The 22,734-nt window shown below is 44.2% G+C and overlaps 1 protein-coding gene across 1 annotated transcript; it reads right to left on the minus strand.

Annotated features, from left to right (window-relative positions):
* Positions 1-390: 390 nt before the first annotated feature.
* LOC135973713 (uncharacterized) lies at positions 391-2,945 on the minus strand. The gene is made up of 2 exons (XM_065558073.1): positions 1,989-2,945; positions 391-994 (listed from the first exon to the last, which is right to left on the minus strand). Exons 1-2 carry the CDS (start codon positions 2,563-2,565, stop codon positions 519-521), a joined length of 1,053 nt encoding a protein of 350 aa, XP_065414145.1. The 5' UTR covers positions 2,566-2,945; the 3' UTR covers positions 391-518.
* Between the last annotated feature and the right edge of the window lie 19,789 nt (positions 2,946-22,734).

Raw genomic sequence — 22,734 nt, forward strand, 5'->3', positions numbered from 1 at the left:
CGAATGCAGCTTCTAAACTCAAGGATTGACAGGCTCCGCTGCGGTGGGATGGTTGTTTCAACGGAGCCTGTCACCCCTCCTGATCGGGACTGTGTGTATGGGGGGTCTATGTGACTTTGTGGCAGGGGGAGGACGGTTACAGATCCCCTGCTGTGTGGCTCTGTGATCCTGCCTAAGGACCGGCGCTTAAGATCTGTAACTGCCCTCCCCCTCCACAAAGTCACAGAGCAACCCCCCCCCCCAACATAACATGAAAACAACCTCCCAGACTAACCAGGGTAACTAGTCACTGCATCACTGCACTGTGTATGTGCCCTGCTGCTGTGCCTGTCCCCGACTATGTACCCTGCCAAAGGTGACTGTCCTGTCCAATTACCAACCCCCTTTCCCCTCCTCCTCCAAAAGAACATGATTGAAACAGTAGTTAACAGAAACGTATTTTTTATTATCAACTACACATGGCATTGGGAGGTGAAACTTGGACGGGGGCTTGTGTCAGGCGGGAAGGAAAGAACTTTTCAAATTTTGGGAAATGAGAGCCTTCTGCTACTAGAGCTCTCTGCAGGGGTGGAGTGAGAGTTAGCAGGGACTCTGCCGCCTCTCCTTCTTTGCACTTTGGGTGAGGTGGGTATGGGACTTGGTGGCGGGGGAGGGCGGTTAGAGATGGACTGCAGCGGGGCTCTGTCCTCCTGCCTCCGTTCCTGCAGAACATCCACAAGGCGCCGGAGCGTGTCCGTTTGCTCCCTCAGTAGTCCAAGCAGCGTTTGAGTCGCCTGCTGGTCTTCCTGCCGCCACCTCTCCTCCCGATCCATGTTGGCTTGGTGCATTCGGGTCAAGTTCTCCCGCCACTGGGTCTGCTGTGCTGCCTGGGCTTGGGAACAGGCCATAAGCTCAGAGAACATGTCCTCCCGTGTCCTCTTCTTCCTACGCCTAATCCGCGCTAGCCTCTGGGAGTGTGATTCCAGGCTAGGTTGTGAGACAGTCGCAGATGTGGCTGTGGGAATGGGAAAAAGGGAGTAAATTCCTCAGAAAGATAAATGTAGTTGTGAACAAAGAACATAGTCTTTCTCTGTGAACAAGACCGTGCACAGCACCTATCACATGCGCACTCAGCACAAGGTCGAATTCTCGGCCTTCGCATTCAGTGCCTGGGGTCTTGCACAGCACATTTGAGAAGCGGGGCAGGACAACGGAATTTCTGTTGCAGGCAGACATGGTAAGCCGTACACTTGTGGCAGTTTAAAACTTTTATATTACCACTGGCCTCATTTCCCATTTAAAGCAATGTCAGTTCCTGCTGCCAGCAATCCGGCAAGCGGGAACTCTGCCCCTGTCCCACCCCCTCGCGGCTGTCCCCGGGAACGATCCCTTTCGGCTGCCCCTCTCCCGCCTCCACCGCGTGGCTACAAACCAGCGGTTACAGTTCGGTAAAGGAACGTGAAAGCAGTCCCAACACTAACATTCCCCTACCTAATTCAAAGCAGGTCACCATGGGCGACATCACCCTGATGAGGATCTCTGAGAGCGACAGACAAAGAATGCTCCGGGAAAGCCTCCAAAGACCAGGGCCGTATGCCGCCCTGCTGTGCAGAGCAATGATTCCCGAGTACTTGATAGTCTCGTGGCGCGGCAACGTGTTGTACTTCGGAGGACCCAATAAGGCCGCTCTCCCCAGGAACCTCATGCAACGGCTTTCAAATTACCTCCAGGAGAGCTTCATCGAGATGTCCCAGGAGGATTACTGCTCTATCCCCGGACATATAGACCGCATTTTACTGTAGCTGCAGTAGCAGGGAATAAACAGTAGAGCGGCTTGTGCAGGACAATCACTGAAAACCGGACATTGCTAGATTTTTTTTCAAAACTTGCACTGCCCATGACTAAACCGTTAAGCGCCTAGGGCACACTAATCATGAACAACCCATTCTTTTAATTGTTAATATTCCTGTTTTGTTAAAAATAAATGTTTAGATGTTTACAACACTTACTGGCTGATCCTTCCCCAGATTCTGTGTCCGGGGTAACGGCTGGGGACGCTTCGTAGGGGATCTCTGTAAGGGTGATGAAGAGATCCTGGCTGTCGGGGAAATCAGCGTTGTGAGCGCTGCCGACTGCCTCGCCCTCCTCATCTCCTTCCTCATCTTCCCTGTCCCCTAACATGTCCGAGGAACCGGCCGTGGACACTATCCCATCCTCAGAGTCCACGGTCACTGGTGGGGTAGTGGTGGCGGCCGCACCGAGGATGGAATGCAGTGCCTCGTAGAAACGGGATGTCTGGGGATGGGATTCGGAGCGTCCGTTTGCCTCTTTGGTCTTCTGGTAGCCTTGTCTCAGCTCCTTGATTTTCACGCGGCACTGCGTTGCATCCCGGCTGTATCCTCTCTCTGCCATGGCTTTAGAGATCTTCTCGTAGATCTTTGCATTCCTTCTTTTGGATCGCAGCTCAGAAAGCACGGACTCATCGCCCCACCCAGCGATGAGATCCAAGACTTCCCGATCAGTCCATGCTGGGGCCCTCTTTCTATTCACAGACTGCACGGCCATCACTGCTGGAGAGCTCTGCATCGTTGCCAGTGCTGCTGTGCTCGCCACGATGTCCAGACAGGAAATGAAATTCAAACTGGCCAGACAGGAAAAGGAATTCCAATTCAAATTTTCCCGGGGCTTTTCCTGTGTGGCTGGTCAGAGCATCCGAGCTCGCACTGCTGTCCAGAGCGTCAACAGAGTGGTGCACTGTGGGATAGCTCCCGGAGCTATTAGCGTCGATTTCCATCCACACCTAGCCTAATTCGACATGGCCATGTCGAATTTAGCGCTACTCCCCTCGTCGGGGAGGAGTACAGAAGTCGAATTAAAGAGACCTCTATGTCGAACTAAATAGCATCGCAGTGTGGACGGGTGCAGGGTTAATTCGATGTAACGGCGCTAACTTCGACATAAACGCCTAGTGTAGACCAGGCCTAAGAAAGCAAATATTGTCACCTTGCAGGAAATACCTACCATAAAGAGTGCAAGGAGATGTTTAACAAAGTAGTAGAATGATAGCCTTCAATCCTGCAAAACATTTGTGCACATGAGCTACATTACACATGGGCTGATGATACTCAATCAGTCTTTCAGTGGGACTGTTCCCATACCTAAGGTTACCATGTTTGTTAGTGTTGCCAGGTATCAGATTGAGGTACTGGAGAACAGGATTGTAAAAGAATATTAGAAAACAGAGCTTGAAGACAGATTCCTCTTTGTAAAACTGAAATGGAAAGCGGACTACCGCTATACAACTATATTCTCTTCCTGGAGCACAAAGGGAGTAAATATTACAGGGGCAGATTTTCTAGTCAGAAATAGTAACTCCCTTTTCCTGCTGGCTTCTCTCTACCAATCAGGTGTTGCCTTTCTCATAGGCCACTGTTCTGCTCTAAGCAGCAGTTCCCTCTAGTACTGCTTGGTCTCCAAGGCAACTCTGGCCAGTAGAGTTAGGTAGCCATTCTCAGCAGCAGCTTCCACCTCTCTCCCTTCCATTATTGGTGCCAGAAAACAACACAACAACACTTATGTTAGCCACTGTTGTACCTGAGTGTGGTGACACCTATATCTCAGTCCCTGCTACAGCACTCACTTAATGGAGCTGGTGAACAATTCACAATGAACAATTAATTTAACAAATGGAACCCTTTTTTTCTGTTTGTGAATCGTCTATGAATAGACTTCAATGTTTGCTGATTTGTCTGCTATTCATAGATTCATAGATTCTAGGACTGGAAGGGACCTCGAGAGGTCATCGAGTCCAGTCCCCTGCCTGCATGGCAGGACCAAATACTGTCTAGACCATCGCTGATAAACATTTATCTGACCTACTCTTAAATATCTCCAGAGATGGAGATTCCACAACCTTCCTAGGCAATTTATTCCTGTGATTAACCACCCTGACAGTTAGGAACTTTTTCCTAATGTCCAACCTAGACCTCCCTTGCTGCAGTTTAAGCCCATTGCTTCTTGTTCTATCCTTAGAGGCTAAGGTGAACAAGTTTTCTCCCTCCTCCTTATGACACCCTTTTAGATACCTGAAAACTGCTATCATGTCTCCGCTCAGTCTTCTCTTTTCCAAACTAAACAAACACAATTCTTTCAGCCTTCCTTCATAGGTCATGTTCTCAAGACCTTTAATCATTCTTGTTGCTCTTCTTTGGACCCTCTCCAATTTCTCCACATCTTTCTTGAAATGCGGTGCCCAGAATTGGACACAATACTCCAGCTGAGGCCTAACCAGCACAGAGTAGAGCGGAAGAATGACTTCTCGTGTCTTGCTCACAACAGACCTGTTAATACATCTCAGAATCATGTTTGCTTTTTTTGCAACAGCATCACACTGTTGACTCATATTTAGCTTGTGGTCCACTATAACCCCTAGATCCCTTTCTGCTGTACGCCTTCCTAGACAGTCTCTTCCCATTCTGTATGTGTGAAACTGATTTTTCCTTCCTAAGTGGAGCACTTTGCATTTGTCTTTGTTAAACTTCATCCTGTTTACCTCAGACTATTTCTTCAATTTATCCAGATCATTTTGAATTATGACCCTGTCCTCCAAAGCAGTTGCAATCCCTCCCAGTTTCTTCAACATATGTTTTGTTAACAAATTTCAGTGAATGGATTGTCACTGGAAGCATTCCTTTGAATACTAAGTCAAATGGAAATTTTTTCATCCCTGAATTTAATTTTGTGACTGAACAAACTTAGCTATTGTCTGAAAAATTGCTTTCCAAAATGGGATTCCTATGAATAAAACATATTTTGTACAGAAGTTAATGAAAATCTAATAAAATGGGATGTAAATACAGTAAGTGTAATTCTATTTTGAAGTTGACAAAATATTCATAAATAATTTCTCACTACAATACTTGTCATAAAAATAAGCTTGCCCAGCACAAATTAAAAGCATCTGGGTGATGAATATCCTTACGTTTTAAATCTGTTTGGGGATTGGCTTAGCTTTCCCCATCATTTTGGTTTTGAAGGCTGTAAATTGGCAGAGGAATGTTGGGAATTTCTGCCAATCATATCACTGAACACTGAAAACATCAAACTGTAGTTTACTATTAAGTGCCAAAGAATGAGGCACCTAAAATCTCATACCTTGATCTCAAGACAGAAGCTACGGTAAAAACAGGAAGTGGTACATTCTTGCTTTCATAGTACACTAAGGCTACAGCCAGAGTGCTGCAGCTGTGCGGCTGTAGCACTTCAGTGTGGATACTTACTACAGCGACAGGAGGGGTTCTCCCATTGGTGCAGTAAATCTGTTTTCTCAAGAGGCATTAGCTAGGTTGTAAGCAGAGTCTGAATGAGCTCTCCCCTGACACCCACCCTGCCTAGGTGCTCAGCATGATGGGATTGCTTGCCCAAATGGTCACTTTTGGCTGGTATGGGATCCCCAGTCTCCCTGTTTCTGGGGCAGGAGTAATAAAGGGTTGTTATCCTTGTTGTGTGAATCAAGGGCAGCAGAATTGTACTTGGCATTTCCCAACTGAGGGACTCACCCTCAACTAAATGGCACTCACTAGCAGGGCCGGCTCTAGGCACCAGCGCAGCAAACAGGTGTTTGGGGTGGCCAACGGAGAGGGGCTGCACGTCCGGCTCTTTGACGGCGGGTCCCTTTGTCCCTCTTGGAGGAAAGGACCTGCAGCTGAATTGCTGCCGAAGAACAAAGCGGCAGCAGTAGAGCTGCCACCAATCATAGCTTTTTTTAATTTTATTTTATTTTCGCCGCTTGGGGTGGCAAAAACGCTGGAGCCAGCCCTGCTCACTAGGCAGGGGACATGGGTTCCAAAGCCCAGTGAGTTGAGAGAGGGTGGGGACAAGTACTTGTGCTTGGTGATGTGGGCCTTGCCTAAGGGCTAACACACCATTTGACCCTTCCTCTCTCCATTGTGTAATAACAGCGCTAATTGAGAGTCTTGTTACATGCTGCAGAGCTGAAATCACTGATACCTAGGCCTACATATTAGACCTGCTTTGGGACAGTGTCTCTGATGCAAGCGACTGCCCAGTGTGCACCAGCAGTAAGTCTCCCCCACTAATAGCTGAAATCACTGAGAGCTGTGTTAAGTGGAGGGCCCTGAAGACATCTTGGCGCGGCCAGCAGGATGGCTGGTGGAGAGGCCTGGTGAGGGGCCAGCAGGGTGGCTGGCAGAGAGTGCCGAGCAGAACCCTGTGGAGAGAGGTGGTGAGTGAGTGCCCAAGCAGTGGAGCAAGTAGGGTGCCTCCTTATCCCCCCTTCCACCCAGGTGGGAGGTAGACTGTACAGATGCACCTCTGAACTCTGGGTCTGCACTGTCCAAGGACCACAACTGTGAGTGGGGTGCAGAGAAGGGGCGGGCATGTTAAAGAGACTTAAGGGTTGCTGGACTTAAGAACCTAAGGGTGAGGGGAGAAGGACACTGTCCAACTTACTTGGGGGTGGGTCTTTTGCTCATGGTTTATGTTTATAAACTTTATTTGTGGTGTTTCCCCAAATTAATGCCACATTATTTCCCTTTTATTAAAAGTTTTTTGCTACACTCAGACTCTGTGCTTGCGAGAGGGGAAGTACTGCCTCTTAGAGGCGCCCAGGGGGTGGTGTGTAATTGTCCCAGGTCACTGGGTTGGGGCTCAAGCCAGTTTTGTGTTGTATTGTTGAAAAGGAACCCCTAGATACTGAACCCGGCCCTTGTTGCTGCCAACTCTGACTGGCAGAAGAGTTATAGTGGACACTTACAACAGCAACAGGAAGGGTTCTCCCATTTGTGCAGTAAATCTGTCTTCCCAAGAGATGTTAGCTAGGTCAACTGAAGAACTCTTGTCTACAAAGGGATTTGGGTCGTCTTGACTACATTGCTCATGGGTGTTGGATTTTTCACACCTCTGAGCAACGTAGCTAGGTCAATCTAGTTTTCTATTGAAGACCAGCCCTAAGACTGTAAGTTTCCTGGTCTTCCAGGATACTATACACAGTCACTTTTTTCTTGAAAATTTATGTCCTAGTTCTATAATTATCTCTAACACAACTTGGAGAAAAGAACTCCATATTATGTGTTCTCTGGAAAGAGTTTTAACTTGAAAGACAATGCTCGGTTCTTGGGGTACCCTCTGCTGTGGCCTCTTAGTGGGACAGCTGTAAAAAGGCAAAGAGAAAAACATATAGAACACTGAAGTAGGATCAGTATAATGTAAATACAGTCACATTAATGCAGAGAGGAGGTATCTTAAGTTACTGAGATCTCACATTTCATATTTGACAGTAAGACAAAACACTAGATGATTATACTGCCAAGAATTAGGATCACTTCTTCCATTTGTATTACTAGTGTAGTGCCCCCTATCCATCCACTTACCTCCTTCAGCACCAATCTCCTTTTGGGTATTGATGGACAGGCCTGGGTTCTTCTGGATCCTGCCTCCCACTAGGCAGGTGCAACTTCTTTATTTTCTTCCCAGAATTTATTTGGCAGTGCCTCCATCACCCTCACTCCTTCCTGGCAAGGTCACCAGGGCAGCTTGGGAGGAAAATTCTAACCACTGTATAACCCCACTTACTTGCCAAACAGTTGGAGAGTTTATTCTTTATATTCCCAAGAAATAATAGAAACACATACAATATATTCAATACATAATTGTATTAAACAGGAGGTAAATATAATATAACTGGGTAAAACACTATTATCAGGGTCACCAGTGCCCATGCTGATAATACTCATGAATTTCCCCAGTGAGGTGACCTGATATAGCAAATGTAAAAATTAGTGTCCCATTGGTATGCGTACTTTGTAGGGGCCCTCGATGACCTGTGACCACATCGTCTGTGCAGCAGTTAGCAGCTTGGTTGACTTGGTTCAGTACAGCCCAGACGACTGACATGTGAGATAAGATGGTAAATCCCTCCACAGGTGTAATAGGCAGAAGGTAATAAAATCCCCACACCCTTACCCCTGGCTTGAGGCAAAGTTCAGGGAATAGGGTGTCTCCCAAACAATTTCCCTGACTAGCTAACTAAAAGATGGGGACTCATAGCTCTGAGAATGATACTCAGGTTCAGAGGTGGCTCTGGACTCCTCAGTCACTGTAGAGAGGCTGATAATTAAGATTTTGTCATGGTTATTTTTAGTAAAAGTCAGGGACAGGTCATGGGCAATAAACAAAAATTCACAGAAGCCTGTGACCTGTCGCTGACTTTTACTAAAAATAACTGTGACAAAATGGGGCTGAGGAGGGGATGAGAGCCCGAGCCCTGCTCCAGGAATGATGCGGGGGGTTGGGGGGGTTGTCCATCACCCACTGCAACTGCAGCTGACAGCTCCGGGGTCCCCCCCATCACCACCACCCATGGCAGCTGGGAGCTGTGGAGTCCAGCTGGCTGACAGCTCCAGCCCCCACTGCCCTGGGGCTGAAGTGGAAAATGTCATGGAGGTCTCTGGAAGTCATGGAATCCATGACTTCCGTGACCTCTGTGACATAATCTTAGCATTACTGATGATCACTGCTGGCAGGCATCCTCTTCATGCAGGAGTCAGGCTGCTTCTGCTGCCAGGATTTCCCCTCACCACAAAGAGGGGCGGGGCTCTGGGTGCAGAGGACAAAACTGTACTAAAAATCCAAACTTTAGCCTCTAACGCAGGCTGAGGAACACTCACAGCAGGGGGCAGCGCTGGACTAGTAGCCAGAGCAGAGCTGGCCAGGTGGTGAATGATTTTACCTGGGGAGCTGGAGGACTAACTCAGCCTGGCTAGAGCGGGGCGGATTTTCTCAACAAAATTCTACAAACTGAGGGTCACCTTGAAGAGGGAAAGGCCAAACCTGAGGGATATTGCTTCCAGGTCCCCAGAGGCCAGTTCTCAGGGGGAACCCTGTGTGAAAGGTTCCCCCAGGGTGTCACCTGAACTGGGGTACTATTGAGCCCTCTGACCCACCAGACTGGGCTCCCTCTCACACTGTGCTACTGTGACAAGCTGCAGATACGGTCCCGGTCTTACACTTCCACCAGCATACACACAGGTAGGGACACACCCAGCTGCAGGCTCTCTGACAAGCCACTGCATGAACCAACAGTAGAAAGGCTAAAGCCAAGGTAATTCTCAGCTCCCCAGGCACACACCCCCTCTGGAGCATAAACCCAAAATTATACCATCTTGTACTGAACAGGGAACTGTACAGCGTAAGCTCATAGAGTCCCCCACCCAATGTGGAGAGGAATATGCAACAGCCTTTCTGAGCTAAGATTCCCACGCACTTCACTCCAAACTCACTGGTTTAGATTAAAATATAAAATAAATTTATTAACAACAAAAGATAGATTTTAAGTGATTATAAGTGATAGCAAACAGATTAAAGCAGATTACCTAGCAAATAAACAAAAACGCAACCTAAGCTTAATATACTAGATAGCCAGTTAATTAATAGCAGATTCTCACCCTCACTGATGGTACAGGCAGACTTGTAGATTCTGAAGGCATTAGCTTTATAGCTTGGGTTTCTCGGGTCTTCATACACAGGCTAGAAATCTTTTTAGCTTGGATCCAGCACTTTCCCCAGTTCAGTTCTTGTTCCTCACGTGGTTCCAGGAGTCTTCTCGTGTGTGGAGTGAAGAACAACAGATGATGATACTCTGTGCCTTATAGAGCTTAAGCATATGTCGGGAACCCTTCGTTTCAAAACTTGGTTCCCAGACCGGTTTGTGAAAAAAATACTGACATCCCAAGATGGAGTCCAGAATCATGTGGCCTGGTCACATGTCCTTGTAGAGTCACAGAAGCCATTACTTACAGGCTGCATTACTTACATGCATGCAGATAGGATAATCACATTCAGCAAATCATAATTTTTCCAATGACACCTTACATGACCCATTTTTGCATAAAATATGTAATAATTATGTTATAATCATATTATAATAATATCACTATGAAGAATATGGGGTGCAGTGTCACACCCTGCATGCAGGTTGGGGTTCACCATACAGTCCTTCCCTTTCTGTGGCTGGCTCCAGACTACTCCCAAAATGGCTTCTCTCCCACCCCACATAGGGCTCCCAAGAGAGGGCATCTCATTTCCTATTGGTCGGGCTAGCTCTTCTTCCCTGGCTTTCCCTTGTCAATCTTTTGACTGTGCCCCCTCCTCCGAGCAGGCATGCCTGCAATCCTCCCACCAAGGCAACAGGGCCCCTGTTGTTCTAAATAGTCTCTCTTCTCTCTCCCTCTGGGTTGCCTGACAGACTCTGAGTTTGCCGTTGGCTCCCCCTCCCTACCAGGGACAGTGTGCCCCTCCCAGAGTTACCTGCACACAGGGACCTAGGTGAGCTTCTTGGCCTTGGTTACACTAGTCTTCTAAAGTAACATCTGACTAGCTGCTGTGTTTTATTACTAAAAGCTGGGGTGATGGGAGAGCTGCTGAAACATTACCTTTATTCTCCCAGCTGCTTTCCAAAGTACCTTATGGAAGAAAGTGTCACATTTCATTAAACTATATCATCCATATCCCACAAAGGGTTTGGAGATAATTTATAAATCTCATAATAATTTTCTACGCTACTCCATTTTTCATTCTTTTTAAGTTGCATGGTAATACTTTTTAAAATGCTTCTAAAGACCTTTGTACAGCTGGATCCTTGGGCTGGTGTATATTGGCATGGTTCCATTGAAGTCAATGGAGCGTTGCCATTTTACACCAAGTGAGGGTCTGGCCCATTATTTACACTAGATTTAAGCATTCAATTTCTGTGTCAGCAGTTAGCACTCTGTTAATTTGAATTGACTGGGTTACACTACCTATCAGCTGTGCCTAAGGAAAATGCATATTGTCATTCTTTTCAGTCTCAGCATACCTCTAAGTCTGCGGTTATCTTATTTTTTACAGTTAATTGTACACACAAGAACTCTTGAAACTCCAGATGTATGAAGCGTTATATATGCTGAGGATAAGCTCCCATCACTATAAATTTTTCCCTCCACTAGTTTTCACTGTGTGCTTCATTTTGGCTGCTTGTCACTCATTAGAAGGGTCAGTGAAACATTTGGTTCTTGAAGGGTTCAGTGCTATATTACATGTGGTGTAAACATATTATAGGAGGTGTAAACACTATTAAAGCAATAATTTATGGTGAATTATTGCAGACTTCAATTTTCGTAACTTTTTTATTCACATATTTAATGATTTTTTGTACTCCTGGGATTGATCATAAATGGTTTCCTGTGAGTATTCGATACTCATTATACAAAATTCTAGCTCTGTTGCTTAGTTGTGATTGGTAGCAGAAGACAGAAGAAGGTGGTTTGTCTGCTCCCTGATGGGACAGCCGTAACTCTGAAGCCTGAGAAAGTCATGGAAACTATGAATCTCTCAGAGGGAGGTAGTAGTTTAGGGAGAGACAATGAGCAAGGTTAGGAAATTTCAGAAGTGAAAAGTGGATGAGGCGGCTCAGTGCAGGGCTCAGCCACAACTGATGAAGAGTACAGGCACTGCTATAGGTTACTGATAGACTGTGCTGCTGGTGCTTGGCTCCCCAAAGTGGCATTGGCTCAATTCAGAGATAGAGCCCACTCTGCACCCTTTCCAAGGGTGGTAGAGCTTCCACTCAGTGTGTGCTCCCAGTCGGTCTCAGGGGGATTTATCGCTGAGTCAGCCAAAATCTGAAACTCCTCGTGCTGCTCAGCTTCTCTTCCCCACACACCCACAATCTGGCCAGTGGCTTAAAGCCATAAATTGGTCCCAGGTGCAATGTGCTTCTAGGACATCTTACGTTTCAGCAATATTTTACTATGTGAGTCTACACTGTGAAAAGCTTCTGTTCTCCAGGAACTGGTACCAGATTGTAATTTGAGGTCCCACAGAATAATAAGGTTGAAAAAAATACATTAAACAGAAAAAGCTATACACATTATGATTTGCCTAGGCAATAGAAATTACTCTATTTTTACTCCTGACATCATTTAAGCTCCTTGGAGCAGGAACCTTGTCTTCTAATCAACAGTAAAACATCACATACGCCTTTGCTGCTATATAAATAAATAATAAAAAATAGAAACTATTATCCACAATGCTCAGTCATCCTATACAATCTGAATACAGGTCTTCATGTCCACATACTCTATATTTAGCTCACAATAACGTTTCAGTAAATTTGGTCTTACAGTTCATACTAGTGGTTGGTATGACAGCTTGGTTAGCATATGATCAGCATTGTTCCTGGTAAACTCTCTAGAAATAGGCTGTGTTGGATGTGTGTCACTGGAACAAAGTGTGCCGTGTTTGAATTTGTATCAGTAATATTTCATGCTACACCTTAAACAAAACACATCAAACAAACAAACAAACAAAAATCCCACAACCCATCCATTTGTGTAAGAGATTAGGTACATGTCTAAGTACCATTCAAGGATCACAGTCTCTGGACACAATGCTCAGCGCTGCTTTGGGCTATTTAATGAAAGTGCCTGGACATTTGCTGCTTGCACAATGAATGAGATATCTCTTTATGTTGGACTCTCTCAAGATCCACAACCTAGGGTACCCATGATCCTGATGCTCCCAAACCTCCAAGTAAGTCCTACAGCTGTAAAAGTTTCCTTGACATAAAATACATAACATGCCTCCTTAGAGATTTCAGCACCAACTTCTGTTGAGTCTGAACATTAAGAGGAGAGAAGGAAGGATTTTTTAGCAGCAGATAGCACAACGTATTATGTTATTAAATGATGGGGTGCTAACTATGGTTGTTATTTTAAGGAAAAGATATAGCAAAAAGCTATAGCACAACATACATAGAGCAGGAAACTAGAGGAATTGCTGTAGAGTTGTTTATGCACCATCTCAACTTTGCATTATTGTACATTACTAACATATACAGTCAGGAGAGAATCTTGCTGTTGTAGAGGGCTCAATTATGCATGCTTTAGAACCCAAGTATTCTGCTCAGCAGAGCATCTGGAATCTCTGCAAAGGGTAAAGGAATCCTTTCCCTCAGACAGACTGAAATCCTGGCTGCAGTCCTGCTCTGCTAATGGCAAGAGTAGATTCTACCTCCTTGTTGGGTAAGGACCTGTGGATCTTCCCCCTGTGTTGGAATGCATCCCTGTATTCACACTATACACACTATTGAAATAATCTTTGTAGAAGGCATGCCTTTGGAAGTATCATTTGAAAACTCATAACTTGCTGATCAGTAATATCAAGTTAAAATGCATATAGTGACATTATATGTAAAGATATAAACATAAGCTGAAATCATGACTGAAGTATGTTTTCCAGATAAGTCTAAGGAATGGTTAAACCAATTTCTCAAAGACAAAGGGCAAGCTGACACCCTACCCAGGTGTCAACAAAGCTGATGGGCCATTGCCTACCAAGCGGCCATTCTTTGGAAAGAAATGAGTCAGTGGCAAAGAGATCTGCATCTTAGCAAAGAAACAGCATGGAGTCTCCTTCCTTCATCAGAATGCCCATCTCCTGGTTCTTAGCTGGAAATGCTTTTGAAAGAGAGCCTAAAAAACTACATAAAGTGGGGGCAAACACCCAAAGACACCCTCTCCCTGTCTGTTTCTGGCATTGTATCTAAGACGACAAAGGAAAACATCCTTTGGACTTGGGGAGAAGGGGTCCTGACCTAAAGAGTTTGGTCAGTAATGCAGTTGGAACCATATGGATTATTTTTACTCCTGTAGATTTTATTATGTTTGTGTTTTGTTTTTTCTGTTGTGGGGGGAGGGGCTAGAGGGATGATTATTGCCTACGTTTAGAGAATGTTAGGTGTAACTGGCTCTCATGCACCCTTTCTAAACTCCCTTGCAAAATTCCCGTTTGCTGTTCATGTTCATTAGCTCCTCTGGTATCTTAGAAACTGGCTTTTAAAACCCTTGTTCTCCCTGAGTAGTCCCACCTTGGGTTAACAGTTAATGGATCCTAAAGGGATTAGGGGCCAGAGCCTAGTTAAGTAGCTCTTCGCTTTGCTTAGAGTTCTTATAATCCTCTTAGAAATATCTGTATGCCCCTCAAACTCTGCATTCATACTGTGTCCAGTACAGGAGCACATTACTGTAGGTATAGGAAGACCAGAGTTGAAAGCCATCTGGAAAAGATCTGTAACTGCAGCAGGGACTGGTTAATAAAACAAAGACATCTGAAACAAAAAACCAAGTAAAGAATGTCCCCATTGATTAGAAAGTGAAAGGAAATGTAAAACTAATTTCCCTCTGCCTCTCCGCAGGCATAGTACATAATATATGTGGCTATTTACAGAGAACAAAACTGCTGACAGAATATCCTGCATTCACATTCATGGAACTGTTTAAATCTATTTGGAACATCCCTGTACCTGAAATATTTAATGTTTCAGTGTTAATTTCAATATGTGACAGCCTAGCACAGCACTGTTAAATGCACATAGAATTGCTGTTATTTAGAACCCTGTTGTTTCTGATAATTATCAGCTAGAAAGTGTGCTTAAGTTGAGTACCAGGAAGTCTTGTGTTTATGTCTCCTTAATGAGAGAAATGCACCATACTAGAGTTAAGTGATTATGATAAGCTGCTTCCTGCTGTTTGACCTGTCGAGAAAGAGCTATAGAATCATAATCAGGAAAAAGAAGAACAGGAGTACTTGTGGCACCTTAGAGACTAACAAATTTATTAGAGCATAAGCTTTCCTGGACTACAGCCCACTTCTAGAATCAGATATCCTAGAGCATATCTAAAAAAAAAAAAAGAATATGAATGAAACCTCCCTGACACCTGCAAAAAGGTTTTTAAAGTAGATGTGAAGAACTTTTATGGAATACCCTTAAACTGTTGCAGGAAAACTCACGCAGATACAATATGTGTCTATATACACCTCTACCCTCCTATAACATGACCCGATATAACATGAATTCGGATATAATGCAGTAAAGCAGCACTCTGGGGGGGGAGGCAGGGCTGTGCGCTCCGGCGGATCAAAGCAAGTTTGATATAACGTGGTTTCACCTATAACGCGGTAAGATTTTTTGGCTCCCAAGGACAGTGTTATATCAGGGTAGAGGTGTATTTATATGTGGGGGAAGTATGATCTTGGGAGTAAGCCATAGTACTGGGACTCTGGAAAACTGGATTCTATTCTCAGCTCTTCCACTGACTTCTTGTGTGACCTTGAACAAGCCACTTACAGAGCTGAGTGAAATTCAGAGGACCAGTAAAAGGCCTTTGCTTCACTCAAGTTCTGCTTAAGTTTTATTTTGAGAGCAAGAAAAATTTCAGCGAACTACATAGATGATGAAAACTCATTATTGTTAATGTGAATGGCTGGTTTAATTCCCCTGCCCATCATGCTGAAATTTTATGCTTTGCATCATCCTTTGTGGACTGCTGAGCTCTAGTTTATAAACTGTATTTTGAGTGCATTCCCTTTGATGAGCCAGATACTGAAAAGAAAGCTGTGAGAGTCTCTGTCTAATGCATTTTCTTTTTACATTTTCTTCTGGAGATAATGTCTTGATTGTAAATGATTTCTTTGTTGCTAGTACGGTATATTAAACATCAGTTAATGTGGCTTTTAACTAAATGCCAATAAGACATTAAAGAGGAACTTTCATGCTGGAGAAAACTAAAATGTCTCAAATTTAAACATGAGTTAATTTCATATTCATGGGGTTTTAGATTTCTCCTTGCCTGTTTTGTTAATAATTAACAGTTGTATTTCATCAGGAGATTATCAGTCTTGCGAGGCACCAAAACTTACTTAGCTTAAAAGTTGTTTTTGTTCCTTGCAAGTGTTGCATGATTTCTCCACATTTCATTTGCTATAGCAACTATAATAGACTCTTGCTGTCCAACTGATAGTAAGCAGTCATTTTCTCATGGCATGAGAACATTGTAGTAACCTTGCTGTATACATAGTGCACACCACTTGCGCAGTTATCTCTAGGAGAGTGATTACTTTGATAGGCATGTGCAGGTTCAAACAGTTTCTTGAATGGTAGAAAAGCCCTTTCAATAAAGAAATAAACCCTGTCTGCTATGCTACCATTATAGCATGCCACCATCATCCAGGCTATTCACAGTCCTACTGAATAGTGGCTTGTTTTATTCAATAAGAAAAAGAAATAAAGCGGGTACCACTGAAGGATCTCTCTTTCACTGCAGAGATCTTTCCATAGGCAGGTTAAGCTGTTTTGGGCACAGATTATGCTGGCAGGGCAGTGCGGAGCGTCCACACTATGCTAGGCAATCTGACTCAAGAAAAGCCTAAGAACCTGATTCTCATTTACGTTAAGGTCCCTTTGCACTGCTCCGGCATCCACTTTAAAACCCCTTTATGCTGCCAGAGTGGTATAAAGGGGCTTTAGCATAAAAGAGAATCAGTTCCATAAATACTAAATACTTCAAATAATCTAAGATAGTCAACATGGAAGCAGAATGCTGAGAGAGATTATTATCCACTTGCCCTTGTGAAAACCTCTTCCACTTCTGAGCAAGCAGGTGCAGAGGAAGACACAGTTTTCCACACCATTTAATTCCTGCAGTGCCATTCTTCAGGGGAAGGAAAGCCTGAGTGAAATAGCTGCGGTGTGGAGGCTCTGCACCTGTCATGCATCATGAGGGTTTCTCTGTGCCTCTTCCAAATAGGCCAGTACAGAATGACCCGGTGAGGGTGTGATGGTTCGCTGGGTGCTGAGGACTTTGAATCACTCTGTTACTCCTCTGCCTTCAGCAAGAGAGAGACTTGCTTGTGCTTAACTGGGTGACCCTGAGACCTTCAACCTGTTAGCCACCCAAACAATCTCCTCAGGGCTCTTCCAGCCCTTATGTTGCCTTGCAGGTTAACAATAGTTACACCCCAGTCCCTGAACCCCTCTGAAGCATTCCCCTGTAGTGTTCAGCCATTGATCCACTGAAACACCAGATCTGCTGTCTCCTGGGTAACAGTACACATGCTAGCCTGTTGGATTCAACTGAGAATCTGTTCCTATATAACATCACAGCACTGAGATATGTTTATAGTGAAAACAATCATAAGTTTATTATCAAAGACTAAGATTTAAGAAATAGTGAGTAAGGATAATAGGAACAACAACAAACTCAGGCTAACCATCTGTCTAAAAGCAATCTTATCTTACCTAAATGTCCTTTATAGTGCTTCCAACCAGGGCAGGTTGGGATTCAGTTTTCATGAATGTAATCGCAGTGCCCAGTTACTTCCTCAGGTGCTGAATAAAGGGGTGTCCTTTTGCCTTCTCCTTATATTCCCCAAAGTTCATTGTTTTCCACCTGAGTCAGGATGACACCCTGTGGTTTATCCCTCGGTGTGCTGACTCCATGTTGTCTTCACATCCTCCTGTTGACTTTGGATGTAAATGATGTTTCCATTCTGTTGACTTACAATGCTTAATTTACATGTGAACTATGGTAGACAGATGAACATACTTCCTCTTCCTGGCAGAAACCTGTTTGTTAACCCCGCCCTGATTATATACACACACACACACACACACACACACACACACACACACACACACACACAACTTCTTACATAATGTCATTGTGAAATGTATGTACAGAGTCTAATGTTCCGCATGATTCTAGCTTCCATTTAAGACTTCACACAGTATTCTTTGTGGATAAATGCTATGAAAGCAATATGCTAGATATAGTGAGTTTGTTAGGGCCATTAGGAGTTGCTGTTACAGAACAGTGAACCCTTTGCCAGTTGGCATTGAGGGTTCTTGGAGTCACAGAGGGCAGGGCAGGGGAGATGCTGCTGATTCCACATAAGCTTGGATCCCATGGTTCAAAAGCCTCAAATAAGTACTACATTGTATATCTGAAGCCTGCCTGCAAGTATGAGATGGTGATAAGTTCTATCCCATGCACCCCTATTTACTACCTACCACAAAGCCCAATTACTCAAGATTTATACAGGGAAAGGTAAGTTTCTCTCTTAATACAGAAAGTCCCAACACATAAATAAAATACTATAATGACAGCATTTAAAATACAATCCTTGTTTAACAAAATTGTTACAAGTGACAGTATTGAAAGTTGCATTGCTAAAAAAATCCACACATACACACACACAAATATAACCTGCCCCTAAAAAGTCCTAGGATACGCATGAATTTGTCCATTAGCAAATGGTAAAGCAATAATGCAAATAATGGTAAAGTGCCATCAAAAATCCTTTACAAACATTCCTGGTTCAAAGTATCAAATACTTTCCTGTTGTAGTATTTCTCTGGTTGCTTTCAAGTAGTGTATTATCCACTGTAGGATATGGATATGGAGCTATTTTTCTTTGAGATTGCCTTTAGTACCATATTGAGATGAGAGCATATATTTATTCTGTGTAGCTACTTTTTTCAGAGGCTTGAAAGGAGTTCTCTGGGAACAATTTCCCCACAGGAACTGCAGCAACAGAAGATCAGAAAATAAAGCTGTCAAAGGCTAACATGTTCTTGTTGACTGACTCCATGTTAAATTGCTCTCTTTTATACATTATGGATAATATGGAGGTTTGTAACTAGTGTACAGATATGTTTGTAGAAGATTATAATTTAGAGATGCTCCCTCAAAAGGGACAGTTATGAATATAGGAATGTGGAGATGTGCCCTGGAGGTGGGTGGGGTGGGGGTGGGAACACCATATGGCTATGTGTAGCAATTCATCACAGTAGCGCTTCAGTTTGTTTTATTAAAGTTGTATTCCTTTCTCATTCACTGCTTTGTCATTTAATGAACCCCAAGATTGTTCCATGGTGTCAGAAATGCTGAATGAGAAAGAAACTGCAGTCATTCTGAAGTTAACTCCTGTGTTTGGAACTGAAAGCAGAGATAAAGGGAGGCACCAGAGAAGCACATGGAGCACCAGGCACAGAGGCTTTTACATGTATTTGATGAGCACAATAGTAGCTTGACTAGCTTAAGAAGGTGAAAAAGCCAAAAATGGATGTGTTGCAACCTCCATCCAGTCTGCAATTGTCAGGCAATGTAGCAGAAAACTGGAAAACATTCAGACAGATTTGAATTATATTTAGCAGCCTGAGCGGCAGAAGTGAAAAATGATAAAGTTAAATCATCTATCTTTTTGCATGTTGTTGGGGAGGACGCATTGGATATTTATAACAATTTTAAATTTGAATAAGCGGAAACCATGAAGTTAAGTACAATACTGACTAAATTTGAGGAACACTGAATGCCAAAAAGGAATGAAACCTTTGAGAGACAAAATTTTTTCACATGCATGCAAAAAACTGATGACACCATAGAGCACTATGTCACAGAATTAAGGAAACTCAGTAAATCTTGCGACTTTGGTGAGCTGACAGTCTCTGGTCAAACACAGAATAATTTGTGGCATTGAAGACAATGTGTTAAGAGAGAAACTGCTCCATGAAGGAGACTTAACTTTAGAAAAAGGTCTCCGAAGATGCAGGGCAGCAGAAATTGTGAAAGCACAAGCCAAAAAGATGTATTCACCAGAAGGGATTATCCATGTACTAAGTACAAAAGAATCAAGCCAAAATAGGTCAAACGTGGAACCAGTTTCTGTGGAAAAGAGAGGAACCACTTGCTATGAAAACCAGTACTAAGGGGAAGATTGGGTACAGATGGTCACGTGGAAGGTGTGGATCGCAGCGTGGCCTCAAACTGTGTTGCCTTTGGGAAACTCTGTCATAAATGTGAGAAAAATAATCATTTTGCAAAGTTCTTCAGATCCCAAATGCAGAAAATTCAAGTGCATTCAGTTAAAGACAATGTGGTTGAGGAGTTTTTCATAGATATAATAGGATCAAGCAAGCCTGAAGAGAGGGACTGGCCTATGAAATTGAATGGAACAATTATTCCACTGAAACTGGACATAGGAGCTCAGGTTAATATTCTGTCCAAACAAGATGATGAGAGACTAATAATAAGACCAAAACTGGGACCAACAAAAATAAAAGTAACTGGTTATTCTGGAACAAATATACCAGTGAAGGTGACACAAATTTTAGGCCTGGCTGCATGTGAGAAACTCAATTTGGTAAAACAGATGCTCTCACTACAATATCATATTGAATATGGCTATGAGGCACTCTTCTGGGGATATCATGACCTGTTTCAATGGCTGGGTTACTTGCAGGGTGAACATACAATCCGGATAAACAAGCAGGTCTCCCCAGTTATCCATCCATGTGGAAAGGTACCATTTGCACTCTGTGATAAACTCAAAGCTGAGCTTGCAAGGATAGAAACAATGCAAGTAATACAAAAAATTGGGGAGCCAACAGAATTGGTGAGCTCCCTAGTCATTGTGGAGAAAAGTTATGGCCGCTATGCATATGCTTAGATTCCCAGAGACCTCAACAAGGCTGTAAAAAGAGAACATTCCAAACTACCAATCAGAGAAGAGATTATGGCTCAATTTGCAAATGCTCAATATTTCAATAAATTGGATGCATCCTCAGGTTTTTGGCAGCTAAAATTTACTGAAGAAAGCTCAAAACTATGCACATTTAATACCCCATTTGGAAGGTACAGATTCTTACACTTACCCTTTGGCATAGCTTCAGCACAAAACCATATATATGATCTATAACCATATTAATGGTGTTGACACCTGAATGGATGACAATGGGCTCAATGAAACAGGAGCATGATCATAGACTTTGGAAAGTCCTGGATGCAACTACTGCTGCAAACTTCAAATTAAGTAGGGAGATATGTGTTTTAGGGGTTACAGAACTGACTTTTGTTTGGGACATTATTTCCAATGAAGGTGTAAAACCTGATAAGAGGAAGATTTTAGCCATTGAAATGATGCCACGTCCCCAGTCAAAGAAAGATGTCCAGTGGTTCCTGGGAATGGATAATTATCTTAGAAAATTCATACCTAACCTATCTACCAAAGCAGCAGCTTTGAGAAAACTTCTAGAGAATAAAAATGAATGTTACTGGGATGAAGAACAGGAGGAATCATGGGAAGATTTAAAACAAGAACTGATACAAGACCCAGTGTTGAAATTCTATGCACCAAGAAGGCCTGTTTAAATCTCAGGAGATGCTTCACAGTCTGGGTTAGGTGCAGTGATTTTACAGAAATATGACAATTGTTGGCAACCAGTGGCATATGTATCCAAATTACTGACTGAGGAAGAAACTAGATACGCACAGATCAAAAAGGCACTTTTAGGAATATCGTTTGCCTGTCAGAAATTCAATCAGTATATTTATGCACAGACAGTGGCAGTTGAAATGGATCACAAGCCCCTGATAATATTATTTAGCAAACCGCTAAATGACTGTACTGTAGGGATTCAAAGAATGATCATACAGCTGCACAAATATGATTTGATTGTGACCTAAGTTCCTTGTAAGCTGTGTGGCCACGCAGCAGCCTATTTAGCACCGCACAGGCGCTTAGAGAACCCACCCAGCCAGGACCTGCTGTGGCCATGGGAGGGGAGGCCCGAACCCAGCCCCAGCCTGGATCTGCTGCGGCAGGCGCTAATTGGTCCAAATCCTCACATCAATTTGGGCATTGTTTGGTTCGTATTCTCACGCCTCATGGTGGAGAGAGCTCTGATTGGTTTAGAGCTGAGAAGGAGCGCGGACTATCAGGCACCTCCTGCTGGCCCGCCCACTCCAAGACGTAATGTGTGCTGGAACTTGCAATCTGCGCTGGCCCACATGCCCTGACCCCAGAGAGAAGGCTTTGTGATTGGTTCTCGTTGGGCGATGAAACGTTATTGCTAAGATAGAGGCTGCCGTGGTGGGGAGAAGCGCCTCTCCCCCTAGCCCAGGTGCTGCTGTGGGGAGAGAGAACTGGGGGGAGTCTTCTCTCCCTGCCAAAAGCACCCTCCTACATCCCAAACTCCTCATCCCTGGCCCCACTCCACAGCCCGCACCCCTAGCCAGAGCCCTCACCCCTGCATCCCAACCCTCTGCCCCAGCCCTGAGCCCCCTCCCACACTCCGAACCCCTTGACCCCAGTCCCACCACATGAATTTTGTTATGTGCACTACAGTGGCGTACCAGGTGGAGGGAAGAGGGGAGTGGGGGGAAAAAGGCGCCACCCGCTGCAACACTTTTACTGATGGGGCAGCGCTCCGGGTCTTCGGCGGCACCTCGGCGGCGGGACCTTCACTCACTCCGCAGGTCTTCGGCGGCATTTCGGCGATGAAGCTTCAGTGCCGCCGAAGACACCCGAAGCAAGTGAAGGTCCCGCCACCGAAGATCCGGAGCGCTGCCCCGTCAGTAAAAGCACCGCAGCGGGTGGCACCTTTCCCCCCCCTACTCCTGGGTGAGTAAAATTAAAAAGGCACCACTTGTGCTCGGTGGGGGAGCAGCCGCTCCCCCGCTTCCCCCCCCAGCTACGCTACTGGTGCACTAATACAAAGGTGATGTGTCACACATCACCTCCAAATTGGTGCACATAACAAAATTCATTCCGCACATGTGTGGGAAAAATTAGAGGGAACACTTTTTTGACTTATATGCCAGATACATTCATGTTCACTGCAGATGCACTTTCCAGAGCAGTGGCTCCCACAAAACCACAGAAGACTTTAGAGACAGAGATGCAAGCCTATGTAGATCTGATTGTAAAGTTAATTCCCATAGCTAGCAGGAAACTACAACAAATAAGAGGAAATGGAGAAAGGTGAATTATTGGGAATAAGCCATAAAGGATGTCCTGAAGAAATAAGCAGTTGCTGTCCAAGTATAAGAGACTATTGGAACTGCAGACATGAATTTACTG

Source organism: Chrysemys picta, chromosome 1, assembly GCF_011386835.1.
Source record: "Chrysemys picta bellii isolate R12L10 chromosome 1, ASM1138683v2, whole genome shotgun sequence".
Classification (NCBI taxonomy): Eukaryota; Metazoa; Chordata; order Testudines; family Emydidae; genus Chrysemys; species Chrysemys picta.

Excerpts from the sequence above, each read along its gene's own strand:
- LOC135973713 (XM_065558073.1), bottom strand. The coding sequence starts at position 2,565 with ATGCAGAGCTCTCCAGCAGTGATGGCCGTGCAGTCTGTGAATAGAAAG. Across the intron at positions 995-1,988 it reads ATCTGGGGAAGGATCAGCCA|CCACATCTGCGACTGTCTCA; the intron begins GTAAGTGTTGTA and ends CCATTCCCACAG.